Source organism: Cutaneotrichosporon cavernicola, assembly GCF_030864355.1.
Source record: "Cutaneotrichosporon cavernicola HIS019 DNA, chromosome: 5".
NCBI lineage: Eukaryota > Fungi > Basidiomycota > Tremellomycetes > Trichosporonales > Trichosporonaceae > Cutaneotrichosporon > Cutaneotrichosporon cavernicola.
The window spans coordinates 1,091,958-1,109,322 of record NC_083397.1 but is presented as its reverse complement, the minus strand read 5'-3'; the positions used below and the strand labels follow the sequence as shown (position 1 = coordinate 1,109,322).

The 17,365-nt window shown below is 56.5% G+C and overlaps 6 protein-coding genes across 6 annotated transcripts; 3 read left to right on the top strand and 3 right to left on the bottom strand.

Annotated features, from left to right (window-relative positions):
• Positions 1-1,112: 1,112 nt before the first annotated feature.
• On the top strand, positions 1,113-1,772 carry CcaverHIS019_0504430 (uncharacterized protein; the record flags this gene model as incomplete). The annotated part of the gene is made up of 1 exon (XM_060601603.1): positions 1,113-1,772. One exon carries the CDS (start codon positions 1,113-1,115, stop codon positions 1,770-1,772), a length of 660 nt encoding a protein of 219 aa, XP_060458080.1.
• A 690-nt stretch (positions 1,773-2,462) lies between these two features.
• CcaverHIS019_0504420 (uncharacterized protein) lies at positions 2,463-4,332 on the bottom strand (the record flags this gene model as incomplete). The annotated part of the gene is made up of 7 exons (XM_060601602.1): positions 2,463-2,505; positions 2,538-3,319; positions 3,431-3,601; positions 3,761-3,852; positions 4,006-4,112; positions 4,211-4,252; positions 4,283-4,332. 7 exons carry the CDS (start codon positions 4,330-4,332, stop codon positions 2,463-2,465), a joined length of 1,287 nt encoding a protein of 428 aa, XP_060458079.1.
• A 398-nt stretch (positions 4,333-4,730) lies between these two features.
• Positions 4,731-5,816, top strand: FSH3 (uncharacterized protein; the record flags this gene model as incomplete). The annotated part of the gene is made up of 3 exons (XM_060601601.1): positions 4,731-4,799; positions 4,832-5,436; positions 5,642-5,816. The coding sequence occupies 3 exons, from the start codon at positions 4,731-4,733 to the stop codon at positions 5,814-5,816; spliced, it is 849 nt and encodes a 282-aa protein (XP_060458078.1).
• Positions 5,817-6,107: 291 nt separating this feature from the next.
• On the bottom strand, positions 6,108-7,900 carry INO1 (uncharacterized protein; the record flags this gene model as incomplete). The annotated part of the gene is made up of 3 exons (XM_060601599.1): positions 6,108-7,521; positions 7,571-7,652; positions 7,702-7,900. 3 exons carry the CDS (start codon positions 7,898-7,900, stop codon positions 6,108-6,110), a joined length of 1,695 nt encoding a protein of 564 aa, XP_060458077.1.
• A 6,573-nt stretch (positions 7,901-14,473) lies between these two features.
• CcaverHIS019_0504390 (uncharacterized protein) lies at positions 14,474-15,328 on the top strand (the record flags this gene model as incomplete). The annotated part of the gene is made up of 1 exon (XM_060601598.1): positions 14,474-15,328. One exon carries the CDS (start codon positions 14,474-14,476, stop codon positions 15,326-15,328), a length of 855 nt encoding a protein of 284 aa, XP_060458076.1.
• Positions 15,329-17,047: 1,719 nt separating this feature from the next.
• On the bottom strand, positions 17,048-17,300 carry CcaverHIS019_0504380 (uncharacterized protein; the record flags this gene model as incomplete). The annotated part of the gene is made up of 2 exons (XM_060601597.1): positions 17,048-17,178; positions 17,210-17,300. 2 exons carry the CDS (start codon positions 17,298-17,300, stop codon positions 17,048-17,050), a joined length of 222 nt encoding a protein of 73 aa, XP_060458075.1.
• Between the last annotated feature and the right edge of the window lie 65 nt (positions 17,301-17,365).

The window sequence follows — 17,365 nt, the reverse complement described above, 5'->3', positions numbered from 1 at the left end:
ATTCGCTCACTATCTACACTTATGCACGAAAATAAACTAGTCACCGCCCCGGATCACGGTTAACAGCAGATCAGCAGAACGGACATCCACTCGTCCACCCTTGATACGTCGTTTTGCGTGACTGAGTAATGGAGCAAACTAAAAGCTGAAACGAGGTTGGGTCAGCTGCCAAGTCTTCCCCCTGATCTGATCAGCGAGGCACAGTCCAACTCGAAGAGCAACTGGCTGCCATGCACCACTCTGTGACGTCTGAGGCTGGTCTCTGCTTTCTGGGCCCAAGGCCAAGAGGCACCGGTGCCGATATCCGGGGTGGCGCTGAGCTTGCTTACTTTGGATCATGCCACTGAGCCCGACTTTGGGACTGATGCTTCAAGTGGCCATTAGAGTTGGGAGCGCGTTTCAGCAATCAGCGATTATGAATACGCAAGGGCGCTGTGAGCTCTGTGCTTTGTTTTTTGTGCTCGGTCTTGCGCGTCACCGAGTGACACACCCAATATGTTGTCATACCCCAGGGGCATAAACGTATCAGCACAGTGTTTATCCCTACTGTAAACTCTCTTCCATTCTAGCGCGGAGCACCACACGGCCCCATCCTACATCCACAACCCCGTCATTTGACAACAGCCGTCTCGCCGCCATCGTCCGAGCTAGACGCAGCTCTTGATTCACTAGTCACGAGATCCTACCGATCCAGATGTATGCAGCGGTATGTGGCGTTATTGGGTTAAGACATGGACAATGGGCCATGGATGGACCAGACTTGACTGCACAGGGATCCGTGCAGATATAAACAAACGCACGAGCCGCAAGTACCATACCTATACCACCAAACATACCCATAGAATAATGGGCGCACATACCAAACTTTTAATTATTCTTTGGATCCACAACATCCGCCGTCTGCCGTCTGTCCGTTCTCTTTTGACTCTGCCTCCTGGCTCGAGCTGGCCTCGGCCTGTCGTTCTGCAGCTCTCACTCATCACGCCATTACGAGCTTTACGACTGCCCCGTATCGTATCCATACACGCCTTCGACGACTATTTCCCCCCCCTCTCCTGCTTACCACACCTTCCACACGTCCTCCTCGATTCTCCTCCCCTCCTTTCCGCGCCATGACCTCCTCCACCCTCAAGCTCGTTTCGTGGGACGACTACTGCGGCGTCCACGGATCAACCGACGAACCTAACGCTGATCACGACGTGTTTGACGCCGACGCAAGTAGTGACGAAGAGACTGACGCTGGCGACAACGATATCCCTGCCCTCCGCGCAACTGCCACGCCCACCTTTACGCTCGGATCGTATTTCTCTACCCCGGCTCGATCGTCCACCAGCGACCTCTACCGCGCAATCAACGTACCGACGTTTGCCCTCGTGCGCGGTAGCCCGCGCAAGGGTGACCGCGCTCCTCCTCGCCCCACGACGAGCTCGCTCCGACTCAATGGCAGCGCTAGCGGCGCTAGTCACGGCTCCAGCGTCGGCCCCTACACCATGACCAAGACCAATGTCAACGCCGACAATAACGTGGATTCCAGCACCTCCCATGTCGACAGAAACACCGGCGCCACCCACATCCATACCTCCATGACCAAGACCAACACATACGTCCACGCCGACGCCAACCCTCGCGACATTCCCTCGTGCCAGCCCAAGGTCCTGAAACTGACGCTTCCCAAGAAGCGCCGGGTGAAGCGCGTCGACAATCCAGCCAAACATGCCAAGCACGCGCCAAAGCGCCGCCCGCTGCAGGCAAAGGTGGCGAACGCAGCTTAACCCTCCGCGGCCCTGTCCTGAAAAGTACGCCGCCAACCTTGTTTGCTCATGTTGATTCCAGGCCCACGTCATCACGCTTACCTTTACCTTTACCCTCTTTACGAAAACGAACTCTGCACGCCGTGGCCTGTTACAAGCTTGCCGTCTCGCCGTCCCACGCTCATTGTATCGATGCAATCATGACTGCATGCTGCTGACCCGATAACCTGCTGGTTTGGTTCTCAGGCTCTGAGGGTATCTCGATGGAGACAAGACTGACTCAGACAAGGGCGCGGTGCCTGGGTTGGACCGAGGTGAGGCCGATCTGGATCTGCTGATCCTCCTACACACGCACATTAGTGGAATGCTGGGAGAGCAGCTCAAGAGATCCAGATGGAGCAGAGCGGGGGTCGGCGTCGTTGCCCTCCCTTTAAACCCGTGCTATCCCCCGTTATCGGGGGCCTCTTTCTCTCTCCCCCCTTCGATAGCGACCAGGACGAGACGTACGACGCCGCTAGCGCTGCTCCGCTTAACTCCCGCGCCCGCATGCCGGGTCGTATTTCGGCTCGCCTGGATTTGGATTCGGCTCATTCGGCTCGCATCCTCATGCTCTGCCGCCGCAATAGCGGCGCAGCACCACGATAAGCCCGATAAGCCATTTCAAAGTCCATGTGCCATTGATATACTGATGCGAGGTGTACATGTGCGGATCTATGAGGCGAGGCCCGGGATCGGATCGCCAGTGTACGAGTAGCTGGGGTCAGTGAAGCAGGCAGAGGGACTCACTTGAACGTCTGCTGCGATAAGTTGAAGGTAGCGGTCCGGCGGAGGAGGTTGGAGTGCGGCGCTTCGCCTCCCCGATCGACGGCGACGTCGAGGGTGAGGTCGTACGACCGCGACTCGTTGACCTTGAACCGGATGGTCCCGACAACGCGTTCAGATCTGTTGACGGCAAGAGGCTCGGGGAGGATCAGGCGCGCTTGTTGCCAGTGTGTGCGCAGCGCATTCGGACCCGTCGACATGCTGACCTTGACGCCGCGGCGCGGCGCCTCAGGCGGCGGGTTGGGGTTGAGCGGCGGCTCGGCACTCCACGGCCACGCTTGGGTAACGGGGTACTCCCACGCTGCCTCAGCCTCCGCATCGCCCGGTACCTCGTCACTGGGCCGGTCCTTGACACTCGCCTCAAAGTCGAGGTCAAACCAGCTCGCGAGGCCGTGCATGACAGCCGTGCGGGTTGCCACAAATTCGAGATGAACAGTAAAGTCGAGCAGGTCCTCGCGCGTGCACGTGTAGAAGTCGAAGGTCTGAGGCGGGGCAGCGTGACCCATCAGCGTCCCTGGCGGGAAGATACCGATGACGGGCTGCGCAAAGGCTTCGGCGCGCGCGACCTCGTACAGCGCCGAATAGTCGGTCCCGAAGAGCGTCTGGTTGAAGAACTGCGCTTTCTGCTCCGTCTCGTTGTACAGACCCTCGTCAGAGAAGGGGGCGAAGAATATACTGCCTGCAGACGGCAATATGGAGCCACCAGGCTTGAGGAAGAGGTCGCGGGCTAAGAGGAAGGACTCGACCTGGTGTGAGCGGAGCGATCGGACGAGTGTAAGCCAGGCCGGCGAATTGCCAGCTGCAAGGCAAAAGAGACCAGCTGAGCAACAGGCTCGCCAACACCACACTCTACTCACCATTCGCTCGTGGAGGAGCATCACGCCGATCGGTTCGGACACAATCGTGTCGACCTTACCGCTGCGCAGCACGTCGGCTTGCACGCCCTTGTCCTCGACCATGCCGCGGACGATGCGCACGCGCCCGCGGATGTGGGGGTTTGACCCGCCACGGTTCGCCTGGTCGACGAGCTGGGGTTAGCCACGCCCAAAGTGATGGCAGCGAGGAAGCGGACTGCAAGGAGGAACCCCCGGGACCCGGGGCGAGATGCGCGAACAAGGAACAAGGCCACCTCCTTAATCCGCAATCCCTTCGGCCTTGCTCACGCTCTTCACTCAGCAGTGACTCACAATCTGGATCTTCTCGGCCATGCTCGACGCCTCGAGGGCAATGACCTCCTTGGCGCCAGCCTGCGCGGCCATGTAAGACAGGATCCCGGAGCCTGGTGTTAGTCATGATCGCTCATCGCCGAGTCCGCTGACAGTGTGTCCATAGAGGTGCCGAGGACCCGCCAGACCTGCTGCCTCGCCCCAGCCACGTCGCACGCTCGCACACAGTCACGCCCTCCCAGTTCCTCGGACGACGCAAAACCCACCCGCTCCAAGGTCCAGAACCGTCTTGTCCTGGATCGCGACCGCCGCATTGCCTAATATCGCCTTGCGATACGTGCCGGTACGGCAGACGTCGCCAATCATGTTAGCCCTGGTGTTAGCTGACAACTGGGAAGGCAAGCCTGTATCGAGCGCATCCTCGTTGGTAGTTGGGAAGGTTGTCTGCGGCATCGCACCCGCACGACGTACTGGTTCTGCAGCGACGCATAGAAGTTGAAGTAGTAGTCATTGCTGCTGTTAGCGTGTCCAGAGTTGACGCACTCGTTGTTCTTTTTGCCGCTGCCGGAGCCCGAGGCCGCCGCGTCCGACATGGTGGATGGAGAGAAACCTCCACTCGGTTGGGGTTTACATTGGGCCCGAATTCCTTTGGCCAGCTGGTCACCTTGGCGAGTATGTAGTTTTCAGGCTTGACATCCGCACATCTGGGCCCCTGAGGGCAACACATACACCGCACTTTCCATATCGAACTGCTCCAATGCATACATAACCATCCTTTCTGGTATGCAGCCCACTGTCTCTTCGCAGTCTAGCAGATAAGAACATGCATTCATAGTGGCGGTTCACCGTATGAGACGCAAAACCTGCTGCGCCTTACACGCGCCGCGGGGTACCCCACAAAGTAGCTACCCAAAACCCCATTTCCCCATCGCAAGTCGTCAACATCGCGAACTTGTACTTTCCCTCTCTCCACTTCATACAGTCCGTCGTGATGGCCACTAATATCCGCGTCCTCGCCCTCTGCGGGTTCACGCAGAACGCAAACATCTACTCAAAGCAGGTGAAACACCATCCTACCTCAGCTAATCTCAGCTCGGCGCGGTGCGTAAGACGGCCAAGAACGCCGAGTTCGTCTTCCTCGAGCCGCCCATCATCGTGCTCAAGGCCGATATGCCCTGGAACCAGAACCTGGACCAGTTCGCCTCGAACGCGACCACCGAGGAAGAGCAGCAGACTCCCGAAACTACCCCTCGTGCGTGGTGGCTCACCGACAGCGATAGGAAGGTGTACCGCCGGATCGACGAGAGTATTGCGTACATCCACGATTTTATGGTCAAGAACGGCCCCTTTGACGGTATCATTGGCTTCAGCCAGGGCGCGTGCATGGCATCGCTTGTTGCCGCGCTGCTCGCCAAGCCTGGCCTGAACGCCGGATGGCCCGCCGAGCCCGCCCTTCCGGTGCCCAAGTTCGTCATTGCCGTTGGAGGATTCGCACCGTCGTCCGAGATCCCAGACTTTGCTCCCTACTTCCCTATCCCCGCCAGAGTGCCTGTGCTGCACGTCATCGGGCGCACTGACGTGGTCGTGAGCGAGGAGCGTTCGCGTAGCCTCATCGACGCGTGCGAGAACTCGCGCGTCGAGTACCACACCGGAGGGCACTTTACGCCGTCCAAGGCGAGCTGGCGGCATTTCTTCAAGTGAGTCTGACCGAGGGTGACGAGGCGAGGCTGGAGATCTGGGGGCAGAACAGAGAGATGTCGAATCGCAGGCGGGGTTGGCGCTACCCCATGCCATTCTGTCTGCTGGGAGCAGCAGCCCAGGCTGGTATAAGGTTCCCTTCTTAGATCTCTCCTGACCTTTGTCCTCCCTCACACCTGTGACGGCTACCAAAGCTGACACCAGCGCATACATCACCGCCACTTGCAACGGCGAGAATCAGAACGACATCCCACCCGTGGCGTCGTTCGGCCCTAGCGGCACCAGCACGCCCGTCACCGCGAGCCAGACGCCGCGTGGTGGAACTCCCATCCCACCGGAGGACCTGAGGCAGGCGCTTCCGGCCCCTCCCCGGAGGTGAGGTTCGATGCGCAACGCCAGCGCTACTATAGATTAGACCGGTAGCATGCTGGATGCACTTTGTATCTTGTTCAACGAGTGGTGATAGTGATGTGACTACTACCCTCAAGGCGCCCTCTCCATCTCCATCGCTCGGATTGCTTCGCCGGCTCATAATCCATCCAGAACATCTACGTCCCGTCAGTGTGTTCGCATTACTGCATAAAAAAAAATAGTTCGAAGGCCACGTCAAATAAGATTGAGCGAAGAACATTTCCTATCTGCGAGATTCGGGAGTCATCAACGACATCCTCTACCAGACACGGGTCTCGAGGAGGAGGTCGCCCTGGTGCTCGAGGCCAATGCAAGCCTTGAGGAACTGGTCGAGGGCGTTGCGCTGGCGGTTGAGCGAGTTGACAACGTCGGTGCCGGGCTTGACGAGCGGCGCCTTGAGCATGTAGCTGAGGAGCGAGAGCACCGAGTAGAGGGGCTGGAACTCGCCAGCCTCACCTGCCTTGGGGACCTCACGGTAGGTAACACGGGTGAGGAGGTCGGCCAGGATCGCCAGGTCGAAGATGAGGGGAGTCGCAAGGAGCGAGTCCTCGCACTCGTTGAAGATGTTCATGACGTTGCGTCCGCCCATGAGGAGCTCCGAGTAGTACTCGTCAATGGCACGCTTCGAGTCGCCGACGGCCGGGACGTGCTTGATGACGACGATGTGGTCGGGGTGCTCGCCTTTCTTGGTGACGACACCCGTCTCCTCAGTGAGGTCAGCGGCAGTCTTGAAGAGGACCGGGTTGGCGGCGACCATGTCGTCAACAACCGACGACTTGGAGATCTCCTTGGAGCGGAACTGCTTGGCCGACGAGAGGTTCTTGCCATCGTTGTTGCCGAGGTGGTTGTACGACGAGATCGAGAGGGGCTTGATACCGGCGTTGACGAGGAACTCGGCAAGGACCGACTTGACCTTGGTCTGGCCCGACTTGAAGTCGTCACCACTGATGAAAGCCTTCTTCTGCTCAGCGAGCTCGATGCAGCCCGGGACGAAGGTGTTCTGGGGCGAGCCGTTGATGAAGGGCATGCCCTCGAGGATCGCGGCGACGGCGAAGATGGTCGACGGCGAGACCTCGTCGTGCGACGTCTTGATGGCGTTGAGGAGGTTCTCAGCCGTGTCGTTGATACCGGGGATGATGTCGGCGTAGCGCTCAGTGTTGGCGGTCCAGAGGACGATTACGTTGTCGAGCTGGTTGGCAGCCTTGAAATCGCGGATGTCCTTGCGGATGTGCTCAAGGTGGGCCTGCTTGTCCTCGCCGGGGATGACGTTGTCGGCACGGTCAGCCTGGTTGGCGGCGATGAAGTCGGGGTAGTAGATCGAGGGCATCGGCTTGTACTCCTTCATGTAAGGGGCGAGCTGGCGCTGGAGGTCGTAGTCGAGGACCTTGCCGCGAGCCATGGCCTTGTCCATGGAGACGCCCGAGATGTCCCAGCCGCCAATGACAAAGTCGTTGGGGTGGACCATCGGGAGCATGTCCGAGATCGGGACGTAGACCTGCTTGCCAGTCTCGGGGTCGGTGCCGAGCGCGACGGTCGAGGCACGAACGAGCGAGCCGATGTAGTTGGGCTGCTGCTCGCCGTTCTTGGTGTGCCACGAGATGTTGTGCTTGTTAGCGAGGTTGGTCGCCATGACGGTCGTGCCATTGTTGCCGCCAATACCGACGAGCATAAGGCTTGTTCGGTCAGCGAACCCATGTTAAGAAGGAAGAAGCATTGACTCACCCAACACGACCGACGTTAGACTTAGTGTAGAACTCAAAGGTCTTCTCAGTCTTGGTGACCTTGAGCCTCCCATCCGCGTCCTCTGATAAGAGTTAGCACACGTTCCTTGCTCGAAAGGTTGAGATACTCACTGACGACGTCGGCACCCCGGTCCGTGTAGCGGGCCTTGATACCACCATCCTCGTAGAGAGTGTTGTCACTGTCGACCTTGATGAGGCCGCCGGCAGGAGCACGGCGGGCACTCGGGTGCACCTTTGCCTGGTTCACGGTACCGTTAGGAACCGAGAACGAGTCGTGGTGACCGTTGATGTGGAGAGCAGCGGGCGACATTATTGGTTTATGAAAGTGAAGATGTCCGAGGTGGTAGTAGGGCAATTAGTACGCTATAAGCGGGGTCGCGGCGGTGTGGAGGATGCCGCTGCGAAGGTCAGCGAGTTGTCGGCAACGAGGAAGGTGAGGCCGATGAAGGCTGACGCCTATACTCACCGATGGGAGTTGTGCGCTGAACAGAGACTGTTAGAGAACATAAACGCCTGGAAGTGGGCGAATGTAGAGGCGCTATGCGCGTTGTTTGTGTTGGTAAGCTTGTAGGTTGAAGAAGTTGTGAGTGAGAGAAGAGGATGATGTGGTCGTGGCTGTCAGCATTTTAAACAATCCTCAAAGCCGGGACCTGACCTTAGACGATGCTAGGCTGGCTGTTGGGCTGGCCGAATTATTGGGGGTCGAGGTGCAAGCGGCCGAGTACTGTGCCCTGTTCCCTTCCCCCTTACCCACCTTCCCCTAAGAGGCTCATGGGTTCGAATGCTCACTGGTGTCAAAAGCGTTTGTTAATGGAGCTTCCATAATGATTACCCAATGTAATTACAAAATATCGCGTCCTAAAATGCTAGGAATGGAACCTTATTGGCTCTTCAGGTACAAGAGAACGCGTATCCACCCGTGGTTACAACCTTTCCTCAGCTCTAATGCCTTAACCTCACGGGGCCCGACGGTCATCTTAGAGCGTATAGAGCGGACGCGTTAACCCGGCCCTGTTGACAGTACGACGTGCTCAAACGTGGCCTCATTCCCAAGGCCACGCACGACCGGGATACAATCCCCCACACACCTCATCCTCACCATGTCGTCACCGCAGTCAGTACCTTGAGAGTCGGAAGTAATGCACCGCCTGAACAAAAAAGCTGTGATATCAACTGCGGATTCGCTGGCCGCTGGTTGTCATGGTCATTGGCAGTGGCAAAATTCGATCACCCAAACCATTCCGGAACCAGGCACTCGGTTTCTGTGGGTGGCAAATACCATCATTTCACTCACACACTCCACGACAACAACAACAGTCACTGCTCGAACGGAACAACTGCTGACATACCTCCGACTCTCGATTGCAGTTGACGCGACCAAGCTTACCGCTAACAGCTGGCCCCTCAGCACTTGATGATGGGCTCAGAGGCACGAGAGAGATCGAAGGGGAGTGTGGCGCCACCTGACCCTGCGGGTGCTGTGGCCCTTCCCCTCTCTCCCCACTATTTCTGTAAGCACCGTGCGCTTCTATCAACCCGCAATGGTCCATGCGACATGACCTGGAGGCGCATGCCCACCGTCCACCGTCCACATTCAGTTGAGCGACACCAAAAACAATCCACACAGGGAGCAAGCCCGCTCAAGCGGCCGGTTTGTCCTTGCAGCCACCGCACAGACCACCGTCACGCATGTGCTCCACGTCACCAACGGTGGAGGTCGAAAATCTGATCCCGGCCGCGGAGATCATGCTGACGAGTGTTATGTCCGGGCTGCGGAGATGTTTCGGTCGAACCCGGCCTATTCGAAGTTAGAAGGTCGCAATCTCGCGCACGCTGACACGATTCTTCCTACCGCGAATCCAAGCTCCAGGTTACGCTTCTATGTTTCGGATCATACAGCAGTGCTGCCATGACTACTATCAACAGGGTTGATCTTGGATACCTGGCTGCGGGGGCCCTCATACCCCACTCACCGAAACCCAAACCAAAACGAACTCTGCAGCTGTCCCTGCAAGCTGTTGACAAGAATGGGACTCGAACCCATGCCCCGGAGGACTAGCGCGGGATGCGTCTGCAACCTGAAACTAGCGGATTAACCACTTTCCTACCTTGCCTACTCGTTAACACAAAGGTATCTTGACGTCACGTGATTTCTCAGCAACGACGCGCATGCGCCCGTTCGCGTCTGGGGCGCTCACTTACTTATTCAGAGGGTTAGGAAGTGTCGGCGCTCATCTTCATGTTAGCAGTTGTGACGCTGTCGAGCTGTGCCGCTGCGTGGCAGTTTTGTGTCAGCGGCGGTGGGCAGGCGCGACGGATGCTCTCAATTGACTGAAGGAGTGAGGGTTATTTCGGCGGGGGAATGGGCGCAACTCAACATGGCACTAATGGGAGTCCTTGATGTCCCGTTCGACGTTTGGTTTCCGTTCGTTCGACTCAGTGATCTGGGGTGGACGGGATGATGAAAGGAATGGCGTGGGCACGCGGCGGATGGACCAGCATCACCTTGGCTGAGGCACGAAAGAACATGCCAAGGGATCTGACAGTGATTCTGAACAAGTGGCTGTGCGTGATGGAGAAAACACCCCCCGTTCGCTTCGGAATGGTGCTGAGATGCAAAGCAATCAGTCGCGCAAGCCGTGAGCAAGCCAAATTCACTGTCTCTCCGCCCTGGTGGGCCCCTCAAACCTCTTGACAACACCTCCCGCGAATATATAAACATTCCTCCGCTTATCTCTAATTCTCACACCACCACATTCACCATTTGCCGCCCGGTTCCCTGGCCGCCACAAACAGCACGACGTACACGGCTGGCTGTCAATTCATCCCACGTCTCCTACATACATATATATAACCCCATCCACCCACCAAACATGCCCACCTCCATCGTAGACTGTGCGGGTGACCTCAGTGGCAACAACGCCAAGGGTAAGTTATCCGAGCTGACTAAGCTAATCCCAGGCTGGTGCTTTGCCATCCGCGATGATCGTGGAGTCTACGTCTGCTGGTTCTGCCGCAAGTACCTCGGCCCTACCTAGTCCTAGTCTTCCAAAACAACGACGGCGCTTGTCTCGTGGTCAGCCTGCGATCGTGTCGACTGTATCATTCTCTCCTGTTGTTGTTCATAGCATGAATGTATTAGTTTTCTTTCCCTGCCGTTAGAGGCATTAGTAGACCGGCGTCTGGTCCGCCGCTAGCAGATATGTGCATAATTGTCAGGAAGACCAGGGATGCTGTTAATTTGTGGTATTGCCGTGGCGCCACGCCCAGTACATCCGCCCAACCTGTACATTGGAGCCCTCTCTATTCCTGATCGTTTGTCTCACTGAGTCTCTTAGTCGCGACACTTGCACCCAGTCCATCCACGCGTCGGTCTCAAGCGCCACCTACTCCCAGGCCCATTCTCAATCTACGATAACCTGTGAAGCTACTGCTTAACTGCGCAAGATCCATTTGATAACGCGATTGCTATAGCGGACTAGCATTCACAGGTCTTGGATTTGTGATGTCTATAAGCCAGCCAGCACCAGTTCTGTCAACTCCGTTCTCTCAGAATCTGGGCCCGTCCTGGTTCTTAACCCCGATGGGATCGTTCGAGAACCTGAATCATAGTCCACCGCTTCCACTCTCGATTGTCTTCCCAGTACTGTGATGGCGTCCCACTGCTTCACCAGGCCTAGAACCACCGACGACCCCAGAAAGGGCGAAGGCAGAATGCACACCGTACCTTGTCGTTGACGACGAACCACTTGCAATAACCCGAGTTAACGTGAACCGTACCCTACTCACTGCCGTTGTTCTGGCCGTAACTGTCACCCATACACCTGGCCGGCTGACGACCGTTCGAGAGGCCGTTGCTGTGGAGGTATGTCATAGTTGTTGAAATAATGTAGAGAGAGGTACGATGGTGGGGCTGCAAGTGACAGGATGGGGGTCAAGTTAAAGGGAAGTGCTAGTGATGGGGAAGAGGCAGGTGTGCGATGATAGAGGTGACACACAGCGGACTCGCGCCCTAGTTGCTGGTTCACACCTTCGCACCAGTGCATGTAGTGTCCATACACGAACGCCACAACTCCCTCGATTGCCCTTGGGTACAGACAATCTTTGTTCTTGTAGACAGATGGAAAATCCGTTCATACTAGGCATATTTGGCGAGCCTCACACTCTCCCTAAGAGAAATGCCCGGTCAAGGACATATTCCAATTGTCAAGAAATTGCATGGTCCATATGGCTACAGGCAAAGCCCACCCCAAGAGGATTCCTGATTATGTCGGCTCTATGGTGATGGCATGGCTCGCCCGCAGTAGGCGCAGCACCAAGCGTAGTACATGTACATCGGCACGCAGGGTTCTGGGTTTAGCCAATCGTCACAAAGAGCACGTACGGCCACGATTCCTGCCCAAGGTGTCGCCTTGGCAGACCCTGACGTTGCAGGATTTGCTGCGAGTGAATTTGTTTCTAAAGAAACCCATTGTAGTGGTGGAGCGAAGTGACGGTCGAGCAGAGTTGCCGGTCGGTTGACTGGAGGCTGGTTCTATTGTGAGGGATGAGGAGCCGGCCGACACTCAACCGGCAAGCATGATATACAGCTAGAGCCTTAGCTGATGATGCTGCGGCAATGCTCAGCAATTGTTTGCGCTGTTGATGCCAAGGAGATGATGGTCGATGGTTGACATTGTGTCGACACCGCTCATATGTGATGGTTGAAAACGATCATGTTTGGTGACTGGACCCTGTATCTCATCCTCCGCCACACTCTGAAGCAAGTTGTCCCACCTCTGAACGGAAAGAAGGCGATCAGGACTGACAATCAGTGACGGAACTGACAGAGATCTAATCACTTGAAGATGATGAGGGCAATGTCAGACGCTCATCAGTACACTTACCAGTACAGTACATCGCCACCAATTAGCCCGCCACATGAGCCCATCCAATCCTCAGAACCGCTGTGTTTTAAACTAGTGTTACATGTTTGTGCTCTATATTGTAAATAGTTTTCTCGCACAGTCGTAGACTACAGCGATTAGTACTAGAAGTGCTTCTGGCAATACATGCACAACCACATCCCGTTGTGCAAGGTGGGAACGCAGCTGACTATGGTCAGCGCTTTTGTGCTTCGGCGTCGTCCGACAGCCACCTCCACCTCCCATTGACTCGTTTGCCACCACCCTCGAACTCGACTCACATCCGCGGTTGCCTCCAGTAAGGTCGCCACTACACGAGCTGCGCTCCTAAAGGAGTGGTGCGGGGGTGGTGGTCTTCATGTTGGTTGGGAATCGAGGTTGTGGTACGTTGGCAGAGTAGTGAGGATATTCAGAGCGACGGTGAGGATGGGGAGAGGATGCGCCCTCTCGTCTTTAAAAGCTCTTGGCCGCGCGGGGGAAGCTTGCGGAGTCTCTGGCAAGATGTGCGGAAGGTATCTGATAAAGGAGGTCGAGTCGTCCAAGTGTGTGGTGGCGGCACCTCTTCGCACTATCACATGAGGGGTTGCTTCACCCTCACGTCGGCATCCTGCCAAGGAGTAGATACCGAGAGTGGAAAGTGCGAGTCGATACAGGTCGCCTCGATGACGCGAAGGTGTCCGTGCGCTATCAAATGCTGCATCGGAATCAACACATGCCAAACCAGCAGTGCGGTTGGACCGCCGTCGACGTCCCGATCCACACACGCGCCGCTTCGAATCGTCGGTGGCTGAGGAACGGGGTTTCCGTCACGTCGTCCTTTGCATGTGCCGAAACACAATTGAACAAGGCGGTCCCTCAAGTTGAGAACAACAGCATAACAGGACAAGCATGCTTCCGTTCCAAGAGCCAAAGCCGCTCACATGCTCACAACTGCATCAGGCTATGGAACTTGACCACTCCCTGGCACGTCACGCCTTGTTCCCAACCGGACGGCGACAGAAGCGGCACACGACCGCACCGTCGTCCCGCATGTGCGGCCAACAATCGTCTACGGTCAGCCATGTCTTTGGTCCACTCACTCCCGCGGTTGACACCGACGACGCTACCGTCGCAGTACACAATCTTCATGTTGGTGAGTGCAGAGTGTTGCGGGGATGAGAGGTGGGGTCGACCACTGACCCATCGACCGGTTATAACTCATGGAGAGGCAGTACCGACTAACGTCTCGTAGCCCTAACCCCACGGGATCGGTGCGAACCCCACCAACCCCCGCGCCCGAACACTCCTTAGCTTCTCTCATTACTCGCCGAACGGACGCTGTCTTCGGCGAGCTTCTCACTGACAGCAGGGGTTGACACTGACGTCTGCTCTGACGTTGAACTCGGTGGCTGCACCTCAAACCTGCAACGCTCTTACGCTGTGAAAGGGGAAGGGGCGAGGACAATAGCAGCGGCGGTAGTTCCGATATCTGAGTGGTTGATCTGGTAGTTCTGTATCACCGGTCAATGCGGTCAAGGAGCCGGTCACGAACCGGTCACGAGCCGGTTCCCCTAACAATTTGAGGCGTCGTCGGTGTGTGTCGCCACCGTTTGGGCCAGGCACATCCGGCGCAACCCGTTTGGGACGCCAGAGCCCAGAGAATTACCCCACATCCACAGTTGGGCCACTTGGTATGAGACACGTGATTAAAGAATACCGCTGAGGTTCTCGACATCCCCAAACTTTCAGATGATCGCGGTATGCATTGTGGATGAATGCACAGCTCGGCATGGATTGCGTGGCGCTGACGTCGTCATGCAAGGACTGTTCGGAAGCATGCATCCTGGCACCGCCCCTCGGCTCCGAGATATCAGGCTCACCAGTGATTTCACGTGACTACAGGCAGGACATAGCATCATCATGCACCAATTTCCCTCCAGCACACCCCCTCGACCTTATCGAAGACGACATTCTCTCCGAGTGGCCCTCGAGATCACGCAATGACCGACATCGCCGAAGGGGACGGGGACAAGAATAAGATCAAGATTGTCTGCGTCTCCGACACCCATCTCCAGTGTCCCGATGTACCTGACGGAGACCTCCTTGTCCATGCTGGCGACATGGCCAACTACGGCAAGTTCGACGAGATGCAGGGACAGCTCAACTGGCTCGGCTCGCTTCCTCACGCGCACAAGATCGTTATCGGCGGCAACCACGACCGGATCCTTGACCCATCCTACATCGCCGAGAACCCCAAGTTCCAGCAGGGCGGGCGGCTGGAGGACCTCGAATGGCACGACCTGAAGTATCTGTGCAACGAGTCCACCACCGTATCGTTCCCGCATCTCGGCCGCTCACTCAAGGTATACGGGAGCCCACTCACGCCCAAGTACGAGTCGGTCAAGGGCGGCGCAATTCAGTACTATACATGGGCGTTCAATTATCCTAGGGCCACGGACGTGTGGACCAACACTGTGCCGGACGATGTGGATCTCTTCATTGTACATGGTCCGCCGCGTGGCCATCTCGACGAAGGGGGTAAGGGCTGCCCTCATCTCCTGCGGGAACTGTGGCGCGTGCGCCCGCCTTTGGTCGTGTTCGGCCACATGCACCAAAGTCGAGGTACCGAGAAGCTGATTTACGACGACTGGGAGGCGTGGGCGAACGACCAAGTTAACATGATTGCAAGACCACCAGGGCGTTTACGAGATATCACGGCCGGAACAATTCGGTACAAGGCACGGATGGCTCAGGCTCTTGGGCGAAGCGTAGAGAGAGGGAACGGGAGGGCTTCTTCGCAGCTTGTCAATGCCTCCCATCAACGAGACTCGGGTCCCATGGTGGTATATTTGTAGACCGTTTACTGTATACTCTGGCAATGGGTGCTGGGATTGGGTCAGGGGCTGACATTCGGATGCGGCCCTCCGCGGCTGGTGCACTCCTCTGCGGGATCATACCCGGCTTGGGTGGGTTGATGGGCGATAGGAGGGCTCCACATTTCAATGGTCCGGCTGTATGTACGTAACCGGACAGTTGCTTCTCCATTGTCGGGATGGTTGAGCCTTGTCCTCATCACTTGCCGATGGGCCGTTGCTCACATATTCGGTACGATTCGTATTCAGCCTTTCAGGGCGTCTAGTAGGCTCAGTGACCTGTTTGAGATCCACGTGCTAGCGGACAGATGTATAGGTTTCAACCAGCTGCCATGTTGACAAGTCGAAGGACATCCACATCCATACTTCGGGGGCATTGCCTTGTGTGCCTCTCTCGAACCCTCGTTCTGGGCGATCAGAACTCACCCAGTCGCCTCCCTGCGACGGCATGAACTTCCACCAGACTGAAAGCCTAATCATAAGCTATCGGTACCCCTTCGTCCGTGGCTAAAAATTGTTATTTCAAGCTCGACACCAAGGTGCTCGAGGTCTACCCCGTCTTTGACGTCACAAACAACAAGGGTGTTGTGGCGGAGTGGTTAACGCGATTGACTAGAATTGACTGTTCTACGATCAATTTCCTTCGGGAGCGCCTGTTCGAATCAGGTCAACATCGTTTTTAGCAAACAGCGCAGGGAGATGGGTCCAAGCGGGAGCGACTCCTTGCAGGTCATCAGTGTCGTCCGCGCTCTAACTGAGTATCTCATCCCTACCCCTTTTGCATCTCTCTCCTCTTTACTACTTTCAGAAATATACTGGATTGGCCGTTGAAACTGAGCTTTGGGTTGACAGCAGTTGAATGCCGCATCTTGAGCGCTTACTCGGGGAGTGCGGTGAGGGCCCAGATCTGGAAGATGCGCTTGCAGTAGCTGCAAACGTCCCATCCGCCGATGCCGTTGGGAGGGCTACCACCGCGGCACGCGTCTGTCGTTAGGACAAGAATGGGAGATGTACTTACTACCAGTGTTGGTGCCGTAGACGTCGCCCTTGCAAGTGGGAGGAGGAACCCAAACGGTCATGTTGTTTGCGGTCAGGTAGGAATTATCTTGGTGGTGTTGTTGGAGAGGGAGTTGGAGAGGAAGCTGAAGAGAAAGCTGAAGAGAAAGTTGAAGAACTGAGAGTGAGGACTCGTTGGAGGGGTCGCCAGCCGTTTTGAACACGTTCGACGCGACGTGGGAGACCGCCAGCGAGGGCGAGATGTTGTGAAGTCAGCGGCGTTGAGTTGTTCGTCAAGGCGGACGAAAGTGTTTGGTAATGGGGGGATCCATTGTTAATATCGACGAACCATTGGTATTCCAAGATAACACTGGCCGCCCCACCCCAATGGTTCACAATGGATCTCCCCAGCTCGCTCCTGATGTTAATGCCATGATTAAACAAGAAATGCGTCGAGTCCCGAGTGGCTAGGCTGTGTAGGTGTGTGAAGATCTCACATCGTATGGTGGGTGCAACCCTCTGGATCCCCAATGGGAAATCAGTTCCCGACCTGTCTCCATCAAGCCGAAGCGATAGCAACGTGGAGGGACAGTTGGGCTATGTGAGCGCTACAGTAATTGTTCTCGCGCCCCGCTCCCTACCACCTAGATTTTTCCATCAATGATCTAGTTCACATCCCCTATGGCTTAAATGTAGTTCCGTAATTTACTTGCTGCGGAACACGAGGTAGACGTCAATGCCGTCCCATCCGATGACAACCTGCATCAAGTGCCGGCGGCGCACGGAGCAAACCAGCAGTCCCGACGAGTCTGTCCACTTCTCGGCCTCGCAGTAGCCTAGTATGAGTGCTGCCTATGCGAAACTTACGGTCCCAGCCGCTACCCTTGCCGTCGCCAGCGCAAAATGGTTCCCACTGGCGGCGCTTTGGGTGATAGTCAATCGGAAAGCGGAGGTCCATGGTATGTGGAAGATATCAGGAAATGGATTATGCGACTTGTGAGGGTATTAAACCCATCCGCGACA